This window comes from Cuculus canorus, chromosome 3 (genome assembly GCF_017976375.1).
Source record: "Cuculus canorus isolate bCucCan1 chromosome 3, bCucCan1.pri, whole genome shotgun sequence".
NCBI classification, from domain to species: domain Eukaryota; kingdom Metazoa; phylum Chordata; class Aves; order Cuculiformes; family Cuculidae; genus Cuculus; species Cuculus canorus.
The window spans coordinates 113,444,750-113,468,901 of NC_071403.1; the positions used below are offsets into that span (position 1 = coordinate 113,444,750).

Below are 24,152 nucleotides of genomic sequence, written 5' to 3' on the forward strand. Positions count from 1 at the left end.
TTAATGTAACATATATCACCTAGATATCAAGATAAACATTCCTTGAAGAAAATGAAACATATTCTTGTTTTAAAAGAAAACTGTTCCCTTCTTGCTGGAAGAACAGCTAAAAAATACAGCTAAAAATGATAGCTAAGCTGAGAGGGTGCCTCAGCCTCTAAAAAACAGAGCTTTCCCTTCTTCCTTAGAATTTCCTCAAGTTCTTTCCCTCCTACACATAAAAGATATTGAGAGAAGGGTTTACATGTCCCCCTCACACTTTCACTTTCTCCAGGATTACTTGCCCTTCACATAGATCTTCCACGTCGACACCTCTCTCACGGTTTATAAGCAGTGCGATAGCCCTAAGTGCCAGACACCACTAAATGTAACAACACCAAAAAGACCCGTAAGATAGCGCTAACCCTTGGTCTCACTTCACCAGGATATAACATTATCTGCACTTCAGTGACTTCATAACTATTTTTAAAGCATTAATTCACAACCATTTTTAACATATCTAAAATATTGACCAATAACTAGCTGAAAACATTTACCCATATCCTCTCTGTGGAAGGCATTCCAAAATATCGTAACAGAGAGAGAGCTGATCATCTCGTTTGCAACTGTAAATACATTCCAGTGCCACAATCATAAGCTGGTCTTGATCAGGAATAATTTTTTGCGGACACTAACAAGGAAAGAAAGCACATGATTTTCAGTTTTCTGTTTCTAACTCAACATTTACATTTCTTCTGAATAAAAAAAGATTAATAGTCTGAGTAAATAAATGGTCTTTAGCTGTAATTAGGTTTCTTGCTAACAACTTAGTGAAGACATATTGAAGTCACAACCTGAAACATGACTCGGGTGTGTTTCCTACACTGCAGACACTGGAAAAAAACCAGTGCTATGCCATTATACTCTTTTTGAATTTGAGACGTGGACAGGGTGCGGGGCTACAAACATTTGTCAGATTTATTTAATGTGTATAACAGTATCAATATATAGAAAATAGCTGTGTTTTTTCTTCACTGGTTGATTTCTGTCCATAAACACCGAATGCTCAATAGTATGCAAAAATGCGCTTATGTGCCTTGGAATAATTATTTAAACTGTAGAAGCAGCAAAAAACACTCACACGGAAGGCTAACTTCAACCCTTACTCATTGAACTCTTGGCTTCATCCTAATGGCCTTCACTTTATTCTCTACATTTGTCTTGAGGTGCAAGAGGCGATATTGAATAACTTGAAATCTGCTGCTAGTAAAATTACTCGGGAAAAAAAAAGATGAGTGAGATCATCCAACTCTTTCATATCCATTTTTTTAAAAAGCAAATACGCCAGGAATTTACTTTAAGCACATCAGCAGAAAATTACTTCAAAGAAATATCTTCACAATAATTTTTGTTCTAGAAGGCCAAGATCATAATTACATTAGTTTCACAATCTTATCAAGGACAGGTTAGTGGCATCCCAGCTTATACTATAATATTTTTTAATTAAGAAGTTTTCGAAAGCATAACAAATCCTGGGTCCAAGAAGAAGGGAAAGATCATAGAGATGATCTGATTTAAGAGATGAACTAACTATTTATAAATGAACCTCTTCAGACCAAGAATTTCCAAAGAAACCAGCAGAATCATCAGGGCTTTACACTTACAGCAGGTTTTGAATTCTGAAATATCTTCAGAGGTAGAGTCAGGTCTTCCTTCGCTAATGTTACTAAGTAGTCTTTAAAAAGTGAGTTTGCCAGACCAGGGGACTGATTTTCACAACGGTGGAGAAAAGGAATCATCCATTGATAAACATTCTTCACATATTTTTCGTCAGAAGACTGGAAAGCATTACGAGTTACAGAAAGAAAAAGAAATAAGTTCAGCTTCACTGGCCAAAACAGAACACATTTTGATTAATATAACTGAAACACTATCTTCACCTATCACAAAAAAAGAGCTGAAGCCTATCATCCACCAGTGCTCCACAGACCACTACATCAGGAAGTTCTGAAACAATCTATCATCTTTCTGCTACTCAATGGCTTGGGGACACCAAGCAGTATGCGAGTAAAGCCCATCACATGAGGAAAGCCTAGCTGTCCTCCACCTTGAATTTCAGAATGAGTCAAAGATCAGCTTGTGTTTATGTTAGAGTAGCATTACATTCCGTACGCAAGAAACTAAGCCAGTAAGATAAATTATGAGGGCTACGTAACTCCTAGCAAAATTCTAAAATTCTGAGGAGCCTCCAGTGCATCGGTATTCTCCTCTGGTGCTTACATATTCTTTGATGGAATTTTAAGAGTCTTGTTCAATCTCTAGGTATTTTCCAACCTTTCCGAAAGGTCTTTTTCTATTCTGAAATGCCATGCACAGGCTAAACAAAGACAAGCGGAAAAACACGCATATGCTGCACAGGCCAATATTAAAATTTTTTGCCAATGTTTAAAGACACCAAAAAACATCCAAGGAAAACATTCAATGTTGTCGTATCTGCAGCAGCATCAACAGCCATGCTAAAGATCCTTTAGAAAGAAGCACTGAAAAAGCAATTCATAGCTTTCAAAATACTGGATTTCTCAACATTTAGTCCTGTGCCTAGGACAAAGAAACAGGTCTTGGAGAAAACTGGGCTATTTTAGCACAAATAAGCAAAGGGAAAAAGAAAAAAAAAAACACCACAACATAAAAGAAACAGTAAAAGCATTTAATTCCTGTTGAGTTAAAGATGAAGGTACATCAGAAAAACGTCACCCACAAATAGTAACTTCATACACATAGGATCTAGCGTAACCTTAATTTCTGGAAATCAAGGTATACTTATTGATCTACTCAAAATACTTACATTCTTCATCAACAGTCTCAGCTTTTCAATGTCTTTCATCTCTACAAGTTCCTTCAAAGTTAAGGTTCGATCACCGTCAGTCTCATAAACTATGGTCTCAAGAGTGATGAGATTGTTACAAAGAATCTGCAGACCTGGAATATTCCTCTCCACACCAAGACGAACAAGGGACAGAGCACAGTCCACCTGTAAAATAATAAAATGCCCTGCTGTACAATTCCCAAAAACCAACTTCAAATCTGTATCCTATTTGTGTGTCTGCTCCTTTTACTTAACAGGCAATTTAAGTTCCTAGAAGTTTTTGGGGCCTGTATGGATTCCTAAGCGGATTGGTCTTCTCAGCTTTATATAATGCTTAATCTTAATGGATGATATCATTATAGGCCTTTTGACCCAGATGCATCCTATTGATGCACCCTATTGATGCATGTAAACTAGGACAAGGCTATTTTTCATTCCTTTTGGAGATCACACAGAGATAAATCACCTTATCTCACTGCACAGAATATAAATGATTGCTTTAAACTAAGATGATCAGTTAGAGACCGAAGCTTGCATAGTTTGGCATGTAACATGACTTTATTTCACAGAAGATAATTTCAGTCACCAGGGAAAAAGACTGTCAATATCTTTGTATGAAAGATTCTGTTTCGATTTCTAAGAAGGCAATATTGGCTGTATTTATTCAATGAGGCAGGCGTAAGTCTGGGAGAGTAGAACGCAATTTCATTTATATGCTAGTAATTTAATTGATTCTTGGAAGTTTCTTTTATTCTCACACCCACTGATAGGCTGTTAAGATCACAAAGAACTATGATTAAAGAGCTTTGGAGGACTGCAAACTTGAAGAATAAAAGAGCTTGCCCATCAGAACTAACTCATAGTGATACGACCAGTCAACCTCCTTTTCATGCAGATAAATTGGTTAGAGAAGCAATAAAATACGAGAGCATGTAAGTGATGAGCTCTATTCTTACTTTCAATGCTTATCTTTAGCACACAGAGCTTCAAACGTTTTTAAAATATGGAGAAAATAAAGTAAAAATAAGATGCGTGGCAGTCCTGCAGACACGCAATAAACCTGCTAGGAAGAAATCACGACAGTACTAACATATTGGCATACGAGTGACACGTGACTGCCACATATCGATATATATGGCACAGTATCATGTGACAGATAATAAAACATGTTTCCCAATAGCTTGTGCACAACATTCCCTCCCTTGGTTACAAACATAAAATGTAATGGAAAATATTTTTCATGGGCTGCAAAAGTGCTACTGTCTGCTATGGTAAAGCCAAGTGAAAGGGAATCAGCTGCTTTCCTATTCATTCCCATGGGTCAGTGATTTGGCTGAGTAAACTTCAGAACAAGCACAAGTACACCGCAAAAGAAAAAACAAATACTTCAAAAGCCATAATGACGATTGAGACACAGTATATATTACTGAGGTGAAAGTACCCCATCAACACACATTAAGACAGGATTCTGTTGAAGAAGGCTGATCAGCCCGACTCAGCCCCCATCATTTCCTCACTGCTATTCTCACCTGCATCGCATATTTTTCAATTTCCTGTGCTCTGCTCAAATACCAATCAGTAACGAGATCTACTGAAAGGTCAGTAGTCCTGTATTTGAGTAACTCGGGTTGTGTTTCATACAGAAATTCGCCTTCATCTTGTAAAGTTGGTTCAACAATCTTCCTATTAAAAAAAGAAAAGTACATATATGTTTAAGGATGTATTTGCTTGCATTTTTTTTTCTACATCAATCTTGTTCCTAAAACTTGCTTGTTCTAAAAGAAAATGATACAATCAACCCACACTACACCAATAATTTGATGAGCCTGAAAAGCAAATCACAATAAGTGTTCATTTTTATCAACAAAGTAACTAGTAAGAGATACCAAAAATGAGATAGATTGCAAAAGAAAGAATCCTCTCTACTAAAGACACAGGTATGCACAACCTGTGCTTTCTATCTGCTCCTCATACAGTGAAAGGCAGTTTTGTGATCCATTAATGCTGCTATGAAAATGTTATGGTTGATAACAGGACAGAAGGGGAAAAAAAAACAAAAAAAAAAAAATCAGGATTTCCTGCAGTGAACTTCCCCCAACTCACATGCATTTGTGAAAGTCACTCATCACATAATCACACTGAACATTTTGCTATAAAATGAAAGTGTGTTTGCTCAGTCAGCCTCACTAAGAAAGCTGAAAACATAAGTCAATGTGCACAAAATTAAAAAGCGCATCTCACTAGGTATTTCCCACATTGTAAGAACTAGCAAGTAAATTCTTTATCCAAAATCTACATAAATACAGAAAAAAACTTTTTGCTTTTTCTATACACTTACCTGCATTCTGCTTTTTCACACCAGTCTTCTTCACGATGTTTCTTTTCCTTCCAGGGAAGAATTTTCAATGTCCCCTGCTTGTAACTGGTATAACAGAAGAAGGAAGCTTTACACTTTTTTTTTTTTTTTAAATTGTGAGGGCATTCAATTAATGCACTACAAAGCATATGCAAGTACTTCAGTGAATGCATAACAAGCATGACATTCAATTACAGTATCAATTCTTTAACATTTATCACTTCTTAATGCAGCTATACAAGTGTGATTTTGCATGTATGATACTATCTGTAAAAACATATCTCCTACCTTTACCATTAAAGATCCACTAAAAAAAGACAGATTTTCTTACTGACTGTACCCTCAAAAAAATACTTACGCTTCTCAGTAAGTATTCTGTATTGATACACTGTCACTGAAGACTGAAATGCTTCAAAACCTACCATCTTCACAGCTTAAATAAATACAATTCTACACATTTTAGCACAAATCCTTGTACTGAACCGAAACAAGATATGCCCTGCTGTACTGATCTTCTCAATGAAGTTTAATGTGATTTTCTGACTACAAGAGGCTGAAGAAAAACCAAATCCATTTAAGACGTAGGTTAAGAACACCATAAACTATTACTATAGCTCAGTGTTCTAGGCTAGTTTGGTTGAGGAGCATAAACGCCAAGAAAAGCATGTCAAGCTATGCAGAATATAAACTAAAAGGGGAAAGAGAGGAGCCATGTAGGTTCTGGCATTTGTAGAAATAAGAAAGAAACCATGTACAAATCACACATATTAATGTTCCAACATACTGGAGCAATAAACTATTTGCAAATCTCATTAATTTTCTCCTGACCCTGATGATAAACAGCAAGAGCAATCCTACGCAGACACTCCCTATCTATAAAATAACAACTGACATCATCTTCTCATCCCTTGAAGAGCAGCACTGCAACTCAGTAGCTTCAAAAGAAACACAACTCCAACAAACAAATCAGTTTCAGAATATAGTAAGAGTCAAAACAGCAAACTAAAAATCAGTACCCTCCATCTCATTTGGCAACAGCCACCAAAAACATTTAAGAAAGGAAGGTGTGTCCATACTAACTACCCCACACATAGACACATTTCTGCCCTTCCATTCCCACCTCTATACAGTAGCAATAATGTACCATTTTATCATAATAATTCTAACCCTCCAGATGAAACACGCAGTAGAAATCCATCAATATATCGGCAGACACAGATCTGTGGGCTATAAAAGTCAAAAGAAAGGAAAGCAGAAGATGGAAAACTGCTAATTCCTGTGTCTCAGCTATAGTAAAGTCTGCATTCAATTCCAGCTCAGTTAGACAAAATGCTCCACAATTATAATTAGGCACTACATAGGAATATCACTGAAAAAATAAAGCAAAAAAACAGATTAACATTTATGGTATCAGCACCAGCAATAAAGTCACCTTTTGATTTTGGAAAGATTCATTATCAGCGTATGTTTTAGAGGGGAACCTGTTTGCTTAAGTCTTAGATTAAAAATGATTGATAAATTATGTTAACATTAATATTTAAAACTGGGTTCATAAACTAAATTAATAAGGTCATATTTCAAATGTCATACAAGAGAATGTTATTACGGAAAGCCCAGTTTGTAGTGAAAAAGTTCTCTTTATCAGCTGAAATGTCAAATAACAGAAAAGCCAAAGTGCAATTATGCTCCCTTCCATAATATAAAATCAGGACAGTGTGAGCAGGTATTCATGTTAGAATCAATAATGCTCTCCTTTTCTATGTTCTATTAAACACAAAAGCAAATTGGATAAAAAATTATTGCCCAAGACAATTCTTTTCATAGTAAGAATTTTCCATCCACTTCCCAGTAGGCCTGAAATTATATTTTGGGAGGGTTGTTTTGTTTGTTTCAGTTTGGGTTTTTTTTTCATCTCACAGCTCAAGTTAAGAAAATGTTTTTCAATAGATTCAATAGAACAAAAGGTTTATAATTAAAGTGGGCAAAACTTGCAACTTTTCTTAACTGACCTGAACATGAGGATAAATTATACCTGCCTTCCCTCCAACTACTCTTAACACAGTTGAGTCTCTTTTCTGACCCTGACAAACAATTACTAGAGACTAAACAGTTTAATTTTATGCAAGCAAGAGTTTCTAGAAACACTTCTTTTTGCAGACGGATGCAATAACCTATCTGGCCCTTCTCTACAACTCACTTCAGAAATCTTTTATTTCCCTCTCATTATCTAAAAGTAAGCATTTTCTTCCTTTTTTTCTGTAACACCAAAACAAAATACACTTGCATTTGCTTTTAAATTCTAAATGCCTGAAATATTTTTTTTAAAAGTACATTTTGAAATACAATCCTTTACAATTAACAGAAGTCATGGATTAAGTGTAGAATCTATTCAAAATCACTTCTCTAACACCCTATCATGACATACACTTTTAAAAAAATTTTGAAGTTTACTGCTTAAAATAAAATGCTTACTGAAAAAGATCTCACTCGAGAGAGACTCTGCTCTCTTTGCCAGTTGCTTTTTCCCTCCTTTGCCCTGACCTCCAAAACCCATCTAATTAGGAAGCAACATGCAACTCTGCCTCCCTTTGCCTACCTTACTCAGAGTACAATGGAAAAAAAGTTGAAAATCATGGAGACAAGCAATGTGAGTGACTAAAGATAAGAAGAGCATGATGATCCCTCTGTGGAAGCCAGAGCAGACTGAAGAATCCTAGAAGAAAGAAAACAACTAGTACGCTAAGACTGATATAAAGTTGTTCACTTTTTTTGTTTCACTTATATAAGAAAGGACATGCCACTGTTTTAACTTCCCACAACACTGAGCACTGATGACTAGCAGGGCTCCATTTCAAATAAACAACACTGGATACTCTTTTACACCATATGCAGCTAAGCTGTTAGCTACTTGCTGCTTAACACAGGAGGTAAAAAAAAAAAGGCATATTTGGGTTCAAAAATAGAATGTATTCTTGTAATGAAGTGTCATGAAAACCTACTATCTCTAGAAAATATCTAGTTCGGGAATATTTGAGTCACATATTAGAGAATATATAATAGGAACTTCAGGCAAACATTGCATTGTGCTTGCCTGTAGCTACTTGGCCACTCGCCTTCTGGCCAAGTCTTCTGGCCAGATCCACCTAGACCAATCTTATGTTTCAGCAAAAGATTTTGCAGGAATAAAACCTACAGTTGTCCAGGCACATCAATTCAAGTATTATAAGTGCACTTCAAAAGTTTTGCATAGAAGCTTAGTAACAGACCTCAACACAAAATACTGAAGAGAAGACTTTTTCAGTTCATGAGGAAGAATTATCATGCGTTGCTATCTCAGCTGGAAAGTGTCTACTTCACCTTTCCTCCTCCCCACAGCAGAAAAAGTTAGAGTTACATACTTCAAGTCAGGTGTATGGATAAGCCAGGGAAAATTCTTTTTAAAGTATTTTCTGCTGTGGCTCAATTTGCCATTTTAAAAATACCCAGGTTCACCACAGGAGTAAGTTGAGAGAGAAATTTTCAATTTTTAAAGCTCTCACCAAGAGTCAAGCAGCACTCAGTAACATCTGCTCTAAATGCTTAAAGAAAGCAAAACTTAAAAGAAAACAAACAACTGGAAAATACCTCATCCTAGCAGAAATCAGCAATTATGGAGAGTCAGTCTTAACAAATAAATCTCTTGCTAAATAAACCAAAATAAAATAGCAAAACCACCACTCAGAACTAACTGCTATTTTCATTCACCTTCTCTACAACACTAAGAAAATTCAGAACTCCCTCTTGCCCCAACTGCATCAAACCATCCTAACTTTCTCTCCTCATTCTGAAGAGTTTAGAAAAACTCTTTGTATTTGAATTCAAATACAAGGACTGGAATAAATCAGTCTCGACACTGGCAAAGGATGGGAGATACTTGTACCCAAGTCCTTTATAAAGGTAAAGAAACTATTAAAGCATTATATCTACGTCAACATTTATCACAACCTTTTTACTTAACTGGTAGCTTTGTTCATAACAGAGATATATTTTTTCCCCTCTAATTTCCATATCAGTTACTGCAGTGACTCATACAGAAACACAGCAACAAAACTTTGGAAAAGCAGCCGTTCAAATGGAAGCAAGTCAGCTGAGAAAGACCTCAGGTATCAAAACGCTATTGCATTCTGCAAACTCAGAACCACAAATACCCATGGAGAGAGAGGGGGGTGGACCAAAACAAAATGAGATACGGATATGAGGTCATGTATGCCAAGAGATAGCGCTTCCATTTCCTCACCATGCTTTTGTTTACAACACATGTGCAGCAAACCCAGCTGAACTGGGGCACATTAGAACCACTGCCTATGCTCTGTGCACAACACAAGTCCAACTGGGCTGGAAGTGGTGAATGTAGCATACACAGGTAGCTCACCATAAATGCAACGTACACTATGCTACTGCATCCAGAATTCATCAGTCTCTCTGCCTGTGCAACACAACTTTGCAGTTTTGTTCTAGAAACTAAAATCTCACAGAGTTCAGAGGCAATAATGCAGACTTAACTTGCCTATAAGCAGTGGGCACTGACCCAAACCCCAGAGGTGCAGACAAATCACTGCAGTCGGTGAATCAGGTGGCCTTCTTTAAAACTGAAGTGATAAGCTGTGCCATACCAGAACTCCACACAAATATCAGCACCTTTTTTTTTTATTTTTAATGGTTTATTCCCTGAGAAACCGCTCCCCCACCCACCCCTTCCTCCCTTCTCTTTTCTTTTCAGCAACAGCATAAACATGATTGGAGCCCAATAAATGGACAGATTATGGAGGCATTCAACTCTATTTCTTCAAAAAGAGCTGACTTTTCCTGTACTGCTCTTTTCAATCTATTGTTTACGTTGGCTTGACAATTCTTCCCATTTTTGCTTTGACAAAAGAGGTCCATGCTATTGTAGTTTCTGTATCCTACCGGCTGCTTTTATTCAAACCTGCAGATTATTTTTCTCTCCAAGGACAGGCATTCAAGAGGAAGGTCTAATTCAGTTTTAAGGTCAGAATCCAATTCTTTCTATTACCAATGGCAACTCCGTGTATTTTTTTTTTTTCTCCTACAAGCGTTTCATACAGCAGGCCTGTCTCTGAGACTCATCTATTTCAGGATTAGAAATTATTTTTCATTTAAAAAAAAAAGCATCTTTTCCCTTGTAAACTTGTGCACATCGAACCCAGACTCCAAGGCAACAGCCAATTTGCCCCCACACATTTATGGGATAGTATCTTTATGCTGCAGGACAAACATTTTTAAGAGGAGGTTTGGGGTTTCCTCTAAAAATATTTTGGGAGTAGATGAATCTTTGCTTTTTCTTTTTTTTTTTTTTTCTTAAATCATTGTCTGAAAAAAAAAGTATTATAAACACTAATTCTGCATTTGGAAGTTTGTGTGTTACATACTGGAATAGTTTTGAACACAACACATTTAAGTAAGACAGCAAGTATTGATCTGCTGGAGGTGAAAAAACTATATATGAAAGATACAAATACAGAACTATTAAATAAGGCAGTGTGTCCACAAATTGTTTTGTCATTCACTCAAAATGTTTACGAAGAAAGTGCTCGATTCCGATTTTATTACTTTTTTTTTAAATTAACTCAAATTTGTGTTTTGTAATAAGAAGAATGTAAGATCCTGAACCTTCAAATATACTTTTTCCCCCCACTGACACCTGTACACTTCCCAGAACTTATTATTTCCATGTTTTACTGTAGGTACACTATAAATTGTTTTAGACTTCTCATTCAAATTAATACTTCCATAATCCTACTACATACAGATAAGGAGGCATTAAAAGTAGGCTACATATAATACATATATGTAGCATAAAATATTCTTTTTTAAGATAACCCAGAAACTCCTTTGTCCAAAGTCTGTATCTTCTCAGACAGCAATGAGGAAACACATGCTGGTTTCTGTTGCTCTGCAATTCTTATGCACCAAAACCACCACACATTTTGGGAAAACTTATCCACACAAACTAGTAGAAAAGGCATTCCGGCTGATTTTGGCTGCAAGGTAACCACCCTTGACAAGCAACTCAATGACAGGTCTTTTCAAGAATCTCTGCCACCATGGGTGAAAATGTTCATCTCATTTTGCATAAACAAATCAAGCTATGTTTCAATGCTGTGGTTATCCTTTAACACATTGAGTTTTTTCCACTAAAACAACCTTGACAGAAAAATCTAAAAGGTTGCTACTGGCCCACCTAAAGCCTTCTCCAGGCTGAATACACCCTCTCCCCTCAGCCTGAGAGCACTGCAGTTACCAGTCACCTGGGTGGCCTTCTGCTGACCTTGATTCAGTTACTGATGTTCTTCCTATACTAGAGGCCAATATTGCAGATGCAGGATGATTGCTCCATCCCCACGCCATGCTCCTGTTCATGCAGACCAGGATACTGCTGGCCTTCCCAGCTGCCAGGACCTCCAGATCCTTTTCAGCAGAGGTGCTTCCCAGTCAGTCAGTCTCCAGCCTTTATTGTTGCGAAAGTTTCTTTATTCACAAATGCAAGACTTTGCATTTGTCCTCCTTGAACTCCCCAAAAGCTCCCGCTGGCCCATTCCTCCAGCCTGTCTGAATGGCAGCTTGCCTCTAGCACAGTAGCGCCTGTGAAACGTCCCTCCGTCCTTGGTGACGGTTCATGCTCTTCATGGCTCCCTCAGAGCTTTGAGTTCTCATTCTACTCTTTAAAAACTCAGCACAACTAACACCCACAGCACTTTTGTCAGCTAACTTTCTGCAGCAGCCTTCTGGTTGCAGTGAGCTGCTTCTGCTGCTGTTGTAGAACCCCACAGAGGCCAGTTTGTAGAAGAGTTCTCTTCCTCCAAACCACCGCTTTAACTTTTACATGGACCACAAGAACCTTTCCAGCTCCTACCAGGAGTCCTCATCCCTGGAGATATTTAGAAGACAGGTAGACAAGGTGCTAAGGGACACAACTTAGTGGTAGATAGGAATGGTTGGACTTGATGGTCCAAGAGATTTTTTTCCAACCTGGTGATTCTATGATTCAATCCAGACAGGAATACAAACATCCTCACAACCAGTTAATCTTTCCCTCAAAAGTTTTTTTCTACCTCATAGTGCAAGGTGAGATCTGTAAGTCTGGTTGTTTGGGGTTTTTTCCAAACACATCCTTTAAATATTAAATACATTGATCCTCCTACCTCTAAATAGTTTTTTCATTGCACTAAGGGAAAGAAGAAAAGTACATAAGTGCATATAAAACTTTTGCCCTTGTTATTTATTTCACCAAAAAAGACTATACACGAGTTCTACAGACATTCAGTCATCAAACCTATTTACATACACATACTAAGAAGAGAAGAGATGAGATGAGGCTGTAAAAGCTTTATTGAAGCTGCAGTGCCACCGGCAATAACTAAAAACCTAGTTCAAGAGAAGACATCGTTATGAAAAGGCAAAGTTAACCTCTAAGTTTAATTGTGCAGCATTTATCTATTCATAGATGAGAGTCTGGAAGTTTTTGTGTTTTAAAAGCTTCAGGAAGATTTTTAGAAGGTATTTCCACTCCCACCCTTGTTTATCAGGCAAATGGAGTTCATCTATTCTCCAGTAAAGATTCACTGTCTGAATTCACAACTGAAAACCAGTATTGGAGAAAGTTGAGGAGTAAAAAAGCAGAAACGTATTAAAAAGTTTCTATCTTAGAGGGAAGATTTTTTACTACTAGTGTAATGTGCAATACAGCAGACTTATGGCTGTTGAGGGAACCATACATTTGAATTTCCCAAGTTCTGCGAATTTAAAATGTTGCGTGCTAATGTTGCAATCTAGCAGTTAAATCTAGTGAAAAGGATAAGAAAATTAAAAGAAAATGAAAAATACTCTGGTTATGTATTTATAATTGTGGTAAAGCATTATTTTCTTCTGAGATCACCTTTAAAAACCTGAGGGCGACAGTCTTAACTATAGACTAAGAATACTAGCTGTAGCTATTAAAAGAGAAATTAGAAAGAGCTATCAACTTCAAACACTTAAGTTTTTACCACCTCACCCTAGTTGTCTTAACAGATTAAGTCTGTGCACCTGATGGATCTTTGAAAAGGAGCATGAATCCTGGTGACTAAGAAAGAGCAGAGATTCAGGATCCATCATTATAAAAGAAGCTGAGAAATAATACAAAAAGTAGGAAAACATTACAATCACAATTCTGCAAAAACACATTAAGGAGTAATGTCAGTCTATCGTAACACCAATTTGAAGCCAACAGGCATGCAGAGCCACCAATGCGTCTTAGTATTTCAGATTCCTTCTCAACTTGGAGAATTGTTGAGCTTATATAACTCGCAGCCCTTTTCAAGAGACTCATGAATACAGAAATCCCCTGCTAAGACATTACAAAGCTCTGAGAGCGACCTCTGAAGATGCAAAGCTACAAAATATGTGCCAAAAACAAGAAACAAAAGGATATCTACCACTTCAGACTTTTTACAAGCAGATACAGGAAAATATATATGTATAGATTTCCTAACAATCTGGCCCAGAAGACAGGGGAAAAAAAAGGAATTCTACCTTCTGCCCCTATTTCTTATGCCAACTCTTCCTTGACTAGTAAGACCTTAAAACTTTTGTGACACTGGCATCTAAATGCCACCCTAATGTACATGACATGTGCCAGTAAGAAGCAAAATAAATGTTTTATGCCTACAGAATGCACTAGCAAAATAAGCATTTCTTTCACTAGGTACTTAGAATTTATTATGTGCAGCTGAACCAGAGGCTCCGGGCAAAAGGAAATGGCAATTATAATGCAACCTTTACAAAAACTTTTCTCATAGGTAATAAAATTCTTCTAACATAGCACTTCTGTGTGCATTTCTGGTGATGGTGTGGTGTACAGCAAAAAACTCTGGTTCAATGCTTTTGCCTTGGCAATAGCTAGAGGTGCCTATTTGTCCCACCTCGCCCATTCCACGCACAAACAAGGCAGCACCCGCTACACAATCTCAAGTATTTCCTCAGCCAGAGTCCCCTATAGATGGAGGGACTATCAGAACACACAGCAACATGGTGAATTCCTGTAAGGTGAGGTGACAACTCAGAGAGCTCCAAATGGGAGCCAACCCTCTCACAGTTTAAAATGCTCCACATACACAGAAACAACATGGTAATTCCCAGCAGCACTTTATCCTACACAAACACAGGACCCAAAAGACAAACTACAGTAATTTTTTCCTCCACCAGAAACTTTTCTGCCTCCAGGCAGCACACTGCTCAGCAAGAAGTCTGAGCTTCGACAAGCAGCGAAGGCATCAATAGGGCATAAACAAGGCATTCTCTAATTAAGGCCACCAGGGCAGGCTGCTCTCTTAACACAGGCACTATCATACAGTTGTCCAATGTTTATGGTCTCATCACATGCACCACAGCGACCGACCACCCTACTGGAATCTCTTGGTACAGACAATAATTTTTTTTGAAGTTTCAAAGCCAATGAGCTAAAATAAATCAGAAGAGAGATCCGTCTTTTTTGCAGCTGAAAGTAGAAAACCCTCATGATATCAACCACACACCCTACTTCATAAACTGCAATAGTGAGAAATTTAAAAAGGAAAACCAGATGACGTCATTTCCCAACTCAGAATCCTTTAGAAACATTTGTCATTTTGATTCACATGGAACGAGAATTGCCAGAAGCTATTCGGACTGGGGAGAAAGATTCACCCATTTCAGAAAAAAAAAATAAATTAATAAGAAAACGCTACTTTGTACAACTTAAGTCTATTTCATTACTATATTATTCTCATTAATACATATTTTAATCAATACATATTTAATTCTATTACATTAATAAAGCATTTAGGGAAGACGAGTAATTTAGCAATACTATGTGAGTAATTGTTTTTGTAACGGCAGCAGTTTTAGAAAATGGTTAGATCAAACAAACAGTCTATCTTTGTAAGTGTTATGTGTACATAGGATTTGCTCTCATGCCCATTTTTGGAGCTGTCCAAAGACAAATGTTTCAAAGACATACAGTATTATCCATTCAGCAAACTGAAAAAGAAAATCATGAATCTGCTCATACTTGATCCTAGCACTGGAAAGTTCTGTCTGCCTGAGGAATAGAGATTGAAACCACATACTTTCACTTTTCAACAACAGACAAAACTATATTCTTAACCCATAACTTCACATCTTTACTACCAGACGACAGATAAAATGTTTTATTTTAACTGTCATTTTGCCTCTTGGCACATAAGTCACTTCCTTAAACAAACCAACCAACCACAACAGCAAAATATATAAAACAAAAGCAACAACAAATAACCCTTCAGAAAGAAGGAAAACCTGTTTATGAACACCAACAAAATATCATAACCACATTTAAGAAAATCCTTCTTCTCTCCCTCTCATAAGTCTTATGAAAACAAAAGAAAAAAAGGAATATATTTTACCAATTTTATAAATACTACAAAAATTTCTCTTCGTGGTACTAACAATTACTGTAAAGAAAAGGACAAAATAAGCGTTTTCACGCCATAACTAAATGTGTTCCTAATAATACCAACACAACAAAAAGAGTATTGGTAAGTATTAGATATCATGACATAGACACTGGTGCTCAGAAAGGACAAAATTGATAAGTATTATAAGCTAGGAAAAACGTCAGGGGAATAACTTGATCAATAAAAATGGAGGATTATCCAAATTAGACTGTTAAAACTTCGAAGTCAAAAAGACTAAAACTATAATATTGGAACACTACAAAAAAAATATTCTATTAGCTACTCAAAAAATTATCCCTCTGAAGTAAGGCTTCAAAGTCCTATTGTAAAACATTAAATAATGAAAACTCCCCAATTCTTTATGGGCACTGAACAAAAGACTTCAAAACTAGAAAGAAACACTCTAGAAGCAAAAAAAAATCTTTAGTTAATATACAGAACATAATTATGATGTTCAAGGAAGACTCTCTTATTAAAATTTCTAAGAAATGGAGAGTGAACTAATATTTTATACTGAAATGAAACAGCAGGAAAGCCTGGCTTTAAAGCTCTTCACAATTCTACCTTAGCAAGCTGCATTAGAATCAGTTACAAAAAGATTAATGACTTTAAAGTTACTGATGGCGTAAGTGTTAAATTACATTTCAAAACAAATTCAGAAAAAGATAATTCCTGCCAGGGAGCAAACACTTGTATCATTAATTTCCTAACACTGGCTGTTATTACAAACGAATTACAGACTTTTCACCTGTGAAAATCTAGACAGTTTCAGATCAAAAAAGGCCATGTCTCCTCTTATGTGTAACAGCATCAGAGAATGATTTGGATTGGAAGGGACCTTTAAGGGTCATGTAGTCACACACCCTGCAGTGTGCAGGGAACTGGATCAGGTTGCTCTGAGCCCCATCCATTCTGACCTTCAACGTTTCCAGAGATGGGGCACCTATCACCTCTATGGGCAACTTGTTCAAGTGTTTGACCATCCTCAGCATAAAAAATTTCTTCCTAACATCTGGTCTAAACTTCCTCCCTTTTAGTTTCAAAACCATTACCCCTTGTCCTATTGCTACAGGCCCCGCTAAAAAGTTTTTTCCGCTATCTTTCTTATAAGCTCCCCTTTAAGTATTGAAAGGCCACAATAAAGTCTCCTCGGAGTCTTCTCTTCTCCAAGTTGAACAACCCCAACTCTCTCAGCCACTTTTCATAGAGGAGATGTTACAGGCATTTGATCATTTCCACAGCCCTCCTCCTCTGGATCCATTCCAACAATTGAGGGAAGAACATTTAAAGTCCTTACCTTCCTGACAATAACAAAAAGAGACCAAAAAGCCTCCATGAATGGCATAAAGTAAAACAGAAAACGTCAAGTTTCAGCACTGGTGATACCGCACCTTGAATACTGTGTTCAGTTCTGGACCCCTCACCACAAGAAGGATGTTGAGGCTCTGGAGCGTGTCCAGAGAAGAGCAACGAAGCTGGTGAGGGGGCTGGAGAACAAGTCTTACGAGGAGCAGCTGAGAGAGCTGGGGTTGTTTAGCCTGGAGAAGAGGAGGCTGAGGGGAGACCTTATTACTCTCTACAACTACCTGAAAGGAGGTTGTGGAGAGGAGGGAGCTGGCCTCTTCTCCCAAGTGACAGGGGACAGGACAAGAGGGAATGGCCTGAAGCTCCGTCAGGGGAGGTTCAGATTGGATATCAGAAAAAAATTCTTCACAGTAAGAGTCATTGGGTACTGGAACAGGCTGCCCAGGGAGCTGGTCGAGTCGCCTTCCCTGGAGGTATTTAAGGAACGAGTGGATGAAGTGCTTAGGGACATGGTTTAGGGAGTGTTAGGAATGGTTGGACTCGATGATCCAATGGGTCCTTTCCAACCTTGTGATTCTGTGATTCTGTGAAGTGGTCAAATAAATAAAGACAAAGCTGCTCTCTTGATTCCAGGTAATAACCAACAACAGATCACCATATATGGAAACCAATTTAGGCAATAACCTACTAAAAATCTTCCTTCTCTTTTTTTTTTTTTTAGTTAGAATAGTGGAAACATCCATTGACACATTCTTACCAAGCTTCAGGCAACAAGAAAGCATATTCATGTGGTGAAGTAGTCTCTGGAAAATTGGAGAGAATTGCCTGTCTGTGTGGAAGTAAAGCTGGTCCATGGAAAGTGAACAAGATTTCCAGGGCTCTGACATTGCTTTCCTAAAGAGCAAAACAGTAAGTTGCAGAACTAGCTTAATACTGATTTAGACTGAAAATGAGTAAGAAATAAGTTTAGGTCATGCAGCAAACATTTAACTTTAACATTTTATTTAGCAATAAAGAAAACTAGATCACAGTCACCATGTTTATCAATTTACAAGCAAATACACCCCCATCCTCTTATGTGAATTTTTTCCCCTTTGAACTTGATTGAATCACAATGGGAATTAAGGTTAAAATAGCAATACTAAGGCAAAATTACACTCTAGCAAAATAAATATTAATACCCGAGCATAAGTTCTTGCTGAAAGTACAATATTCTGATTTCTGAACGTCTTGAAGAATTCACCATCATAGTGCTGTTCAGCTGCATGAGGCCCCCCAAGGATTTCCTTTAAAAAAAAAAAAAAAAGAAACAGTAAAATATGGGGGTTTATGCAAGACTTGTAAAACCATCAAAATGCCTACATATTTTTTTAAATTAGGATGACTAAGCGTGACATATATCTGGAAAAGATGCTGTTGGGTTTTATTTATTTCAGTGTAAAAAAAGAAAAATATGCATTGTTGATTAATGGCTTGCTAAGACAATTCTCTGGCTTATTTTAATTAGGATTTAGACAACATTAGTTACAAAGACGTGTGGCAAAAGTCCTAATGCGAATGGTGCCAACTGCGAAGTTAGAAGTTAAAACATCTACACAAAATAGTCTAACATTCCAAAAACTTCCACTTCGGTAAGCTCACAGCAGAAAAAAAATTGTTAAAGCATCTGAATATAACTAGCTAATTAGACTGACAGGGAAATAACAGTAATCCTACACAAACTCCACATCCCACGTTGCTGCATAATTTTAATTCTCTGCAGACACAGTATGTTCAAAGCCAGCTTCTCCCCAACTATACCTCTCAACACTAGACACGAGCCATTTGCAACAGTAAAGCAGGAGAAACAAGAGCTTGAACAGAAACCAGCTTACATTTCTCAAATAAGAGACCACAGTATTTCAAGAAGACTACAAACATTAATACTACAATACGTAACAAAAAAAATACGATGTTGTGACAAAAACGTTACAGGAATACTTATGGAATGAGAACTCAAAAGAACTGTAGCCAGTTACCAAGTTTGCTCACCTCATAGGTTTCAAGGCGATCGAGGTAAGTTAACAGTTTCAGCCTGCTACGACAGAGTTCTTTTTGTTCCAGTGTCAGCCTGCATTGAAAACAGGAATTTTCATGTTTACCATAACAATGTACCTCATGTGCATATGAAGACAATGGTTAAATATTTTAATGACTTTGTACCCTGGAGTATATCAAGAAATTAAGTACACTGAGAAATTTGACACAATATAATGACAATTAAAGTTTAAACCAATTTCCTATTAGGAATAACATACGTGAGAGTAATTTATGTTCTTCCTACTTCGTAGTTATAATAAACCTATAAATCTGAATAAAACATGGCCTAACACTTCATTTACTTTGAGAAGTTTACTGATAATAGTAGTTCTTGACGTTTCCTGGCCTCTTTTTCCTTTCTAGTATCCATTTCTTCATCTGGTGACAAAAAGTCTTCATAGGGAATATCAATGTCCGTCTCCCCTGGCAAGATAAATCTGGAAGACAAAACCAACAACGTAATCGATGTTGATACAAAATAAATAAATAAAAAAAAGATACTATGAAATTATTTTTAAGTAAACACACACATTTCATTTGTGTCTTGACTAAAAATCTATAATTTTATAGAAAATCATAATACCGAGGTTTTCTGTTGTAAAGCAGCAGATACGCATGTGAGCCAACAAAAGGCATCACCTCTCATTTCCACTCTCTCCCTTAAACAAACCAAAAAATACCCAACCAACCACCCAACTACGATAGTTGATAGGTAATTCCATAGGTAGCACTGGGATTGGCAGCAGCTCTATAGCACACAAAAGTAAGAGATAACCGCCCAAATAAAGAACAGTCACCTCTATTTCTACCACCAGAAAATGAATACCTAAGAGAACAGTTGCTGCATATACTTCCACAGCGACCTACTGTGTTTTGCTTTGTTCTCCTCCCCACTTCAACAACACAAAAGTATTACAACAACTAAGACGCACAACAAAATGCATTAGTCGCAACTTCCAGAAGAAGCAACAGAAACATATTCTCATTGAAAAATTGTGACATCAGACGCTCTCTGAAAAAAAATAAAACACACCCAGAGAAGAGGGAAAATGCAATACAAATTAAACAATGATTTTGCCTTCGTAAACAATAAAGCCACAATAGTTATATTGTGGACATCTTTAGAATAATTTGATTCGAAGCATTACCTTTTATGTCCTGCAAAAGCACATTAACATTTTCATTAGTGTTTGATAAAAAAATTACCAGATTATTTAAGAAAGAGTCATGCAACATTCTTTAAAAAGAAAACTCTTCCCAAACCTGCCACCATCTTCTCCTTTTCCTATGGCCACAAGAGCCTCCAAGTCTGTGCCTTTCAAGCCATACTGAAGCAGCTTCTTAGCAGTATCCACGTTCTCTGGAACTCTTTCCAAGCACTCATGAAGAACCCATGCACGCTTCTTAATTTTGCTCTGTTCAAGAACGAGATCACAGACACGCTGTTACGTGCTTCAATGCAAAGCAATGAAACCAGAGATGTTAAAATCTTCTAAATTGTTTCTTCCTCCTAAGAAAATGTCGAGGAAATCTGATGGCTGACAACGTGAACCAACAAAAGAGGTGAGAACGTGAAAAACAATTCCCTCAGAATATATGCGGCAGAAGAGGGCACAAAGATGCCAAATGTTTTAGCAGAACTTTCAAAACAACTGAAATAGAAGTTTCTATTTATATCCCCTATTTAGTATGACTCCTCCTTACACTAAAGAAAATGTGATGCTTTGGGGCTAAAATGCAGTTTTTATAAACCAAGTGTATTCCCCAGTAACCCAAGAGTCATTTTCAGTATCAAACTCTTCACATGCCAATACAATTCTGTGAAAAGACAAGACACACCAGGGTCACAAAATTTTACTGACCTTATCTGCTGATCATCATGTGCAATTACATAGCACATGGAAAATGGCTACTTGTAAAAATCTTATTTTGACATTCTATTAACACTGGATTTTAAAAAAACCAAAAATCAGATATTTCTCTTGATCTATTGGAAGACCTTACCCTATAGCACCATTAGGTTGTGCAGCTTTGACAATGTTACCTCGCAAGTTTGAAGTCTTTCTCAAGCCAAAATTTTCTAAAGTACTTGGAAGTTATTTAAGTGCTTTATATTTCCAATTATTCACTTACCAGGCAACACTGTATTGTTGCACATGGGGGAAGAGTTTACACCAGAGAACGCAAGCTGCTATTAAAAGAAATTAGAAGATACTTTTAAAGAAAGATTTCCATTCATTTCCAAGGTCTCTAGAAAAGGCCTTCAGTGAACAAGATCGATCTCTTCCACGTGACATGAAATGGAATTTGTAGGACAGCTATCAAAATTGCTACCAATTTATGTTGCATAAACCGGAACACAAGTGAGAATTTAATTTCTGTAAACATAACACAACCATTCTGATAATGAAGTGTAAATGTCACAAAAACGAAACCTACCAAGTAGTCTTGAATTGAAGCAACATTAACAGCTGACTTCCTCCACTGCCTTTGATACACAAGATCAGAATCAAGGCCATATGCTTGAGCCAAAGACAAAGCTTCCCCATATTCTTCATTATCAATCTAAAAAGCAAACACATGAAAATGGAAGTCATCTGATTTCCATATTAAACAACAAATTATTAATTTGTGTTGAATTAGGTAGATGGATAATTAATGCAGGTACCTTGAAGCAGGTAGGAAAGAGGACGGCTCAAGATACAGATGAGAGAGGGTCAGAGCTGATGGACACCTCTAGAGAACCAGAGGTTCTCCATCAAGCAAAATGAAGAAGTTAGTTAGGTAACCAGTATGACATTCCAGAACTCCCTGGATACTCTTAACAGGTAAGAGTGGGCTGGTGTACCATCAGAACAACTGAAATGGCGGAGACAAAGCCCTGCGTAGAGTAGTCTTAAAAATGAAGAAGTATTTGTTCAGTAAGAGTGAGTAAAGGGCCTAATGTATGCCTGAAAAAACATGCAAGTAAATTACATTCACATTAGAATATAAGTTAAGCAATTCCCTGGCCATCAACAAGCTAAACTAAGTCCATTTAATGTATTTGCCAGGTATTTCATTATTTGTGAACATTCACACAAGAACACTTCCAAGTCTGGCCACGCTAGCGATGCACAGTGTCTCCTCAGTGACCTGCAAACATCATCTCGTGTGAATTGTTACAATGCTAGTTTTAAATAGTGATGCTTTCTATTAGGTAACACAGTACATGGTCAACTAAGAGACCTTATATGTGCCTAAATCCATCTGTCAATAAAGCAAGAATTAAAAGAAAAATTAAAAGTTCTTTCTAAACAGAGCCGCTTAAGAGAGAGACAACCTTTCCTTCTATACTTACTTTTCTCTGGTACAGTTCCTCTGGGGTCGTGGATCTCAAACTGACAAGGCGGTAATTCTTTGTAATAGTACGTGGACGCTTCCGTGGAGGAGCAAATCGTTCCATTTCTGTTACAAAGTACAGGCCTTGCTTTAAGTAGCTGAAGTATCTGTCCTTAGCAGAAGTTTCATCACCTGAGTCAGAGTCATCTTCTCCCTCATCTTCATCACCAGGCCTGCTGCTTTCCAAGCGTAATCTTTTCGGAACAAGTTTTATCTCACACTGCATAGAAAATATGAACATGAAGCATCTGCCTAGTACATCTCAACTAGTTTGATGAGAACTCGGTGTAGCTCCACCTCCAGTACTTCGTATTTCAGAATCAACATCCTTCCTCCCATCCTCTTCTAAACCCTTTAGTTACCAGCTTACTTAACATGCTCCATAAACTCTGACTGCATCTGCCTCCTAGATCTGAGGCTTCATCCCTTACCTACTGCAGCAAGAGCAAAGGCTTATTAGTAACCCACTATTACACCATCACAGACAGGATAGAACTATGGAAACATCTTTGTACACTGTAATATAGTTTACTGCAGCATAGAGCAATGTTTTCAAGTTAGGCTATTCAAAGCAAGGTTTTCCATTCAACGCAAATATAATCTCAGAATACATCCTTAGGCTGTAATATACCAGTCACTGGATGTATCTTAATCCCAGAATAATAAATCTTTCCAAAAGCATTCTGATATTCTAATAAATATTATGTCAGACTTTTAAGTTGTTTAAGACTTACTTCAGTGTAAGCCTTAGGAAACAGTAATTTTCTTAGTTTCAAAGAAAAATATGTGCTCCTCATTTCTTTTAAATATGCTCCCTTGGTAAGAAGCATCTGTTTCAAAATGGGAAAGGGATGCTTGCAGTACATTCAAAGCAGTGAAAACTGTCAACACAAACCGTTTCCTGCAGCAAGATTCCTCTCATTCAGATTCAGCCTTCTAGGAGTTTTGCCTCTACTCTCCAGAAGTTATTCTGCCATCAAATTTTTATTAAGACAGTTAAGTTGCAGCAAGTTCAGAATTTCCCTGAACTTGGAAAGAGAATCTCTTTTTCTATTAGTAATAATATTTTTTACTCTTCTATAACCGCATCACACACTAACGCCCTTAGGATCACGCGTACAAAACCAAACTGTTTCTACTGCATCCAAAAAAATTAACTTGCTTGTGCACATTCCTCACCTCCAGACTCAGGAATCCTCCATCATGAGCTGAAGTAACCTGAGGAGAACTCTCAAACCATTCACATGACTTTCCCAGCAAGTTTCTCAATGTCTTTACTGATGACACAGTCAAGGCACCAGAGCAGCGAGCCAGGATGACGGAATTATCTGCCCACCAGTTTACATCTATCAATGGGTAATAGGATTCTTTATCTAAAATGAACAAATAAATAGGAAAGTACCATACAAAGATTAATTTACACAACAGATAAGAACAGCAGTGACTTCAATTACCAAGATTCTATCTGATGGCCTAATTTAACAAACGTCTACTATTGTATATGCATTCTTGGTTTACTAAGTTTTTATTTTAGATCAATTATATTTACTAGATCAGTTTTGCATTAAAGCTAGCTGTCAAGGAGAAAAAAGAAATCACTTAATCGTGGATGTAACAGATTTTTAATACCGTTTGAAAAAAGAATTCACAGTGAACTGATTTACTGGCACAAAATATG

At 37.1% G+C, this 24,152-nt stretch overlaps 1 protein-coding gene across 1 annotated transcript in view; it reads right to left on the bottom strand.

The window, feature by feature from the left end:
• NBAS (NBAS subunit of NRZ tethering complex) overlaps window positions 1-24,152 on the bottom strand; it is a 173,648-nt gene that overhangs the window by 121,633 nt on the left and 27,863 nt on the right. Inside the window, exons 14-26 of the mRNA XM_054061941.1 lie at window positions 23,654-23,847; window positions 22,434-22,694; window positions 21,533-21,658; window positions 20,357-20,508; window positions 19,396-19,530; window positions 19,046-19,124; window positions 18,196-18,300; window positions 17,772-17,908; window positions 5,184-5,267; window positions 4,375-4,528; window positions 2,825-3,010; window positions 1,644-1,817; window positions 537-670 (exon numbers count right to left, since the gene is read on the bottom strand). Coding sequence (XP_053917916.1) covers window positions 537-670; window positions 1,644-1,817; window positions 2,825-3,010; window positions 4,375-4,528; window positions 5,184-5,267; window positions 17,772-17,908; window positions 18,196-18,300; window positions 19,046-19,124; window positions 19,396-19,530; window positions 20,357-20,508; window positions 21,533-21,658; window positions 22,434-22,694; window positions 23,654-23,847 — 1,921 coding nt within the window. The remainder of the gene's footprint in view (window positions 1-536; window positions 671-1,643; window positions 1,818-2,824; window positions 3,011-4,374; window positions 4,529-5,183; window positions 5,268-17,771; window positions 17,909-18,195; window positions 18,301-19,045; window positions 19,125-19,395; window positions 19,531-20,356; window positions 20,509-21,532; window positions 21,659-22,433; window positions 22,695-23,653; window positions 23,848-24,152) is intronic.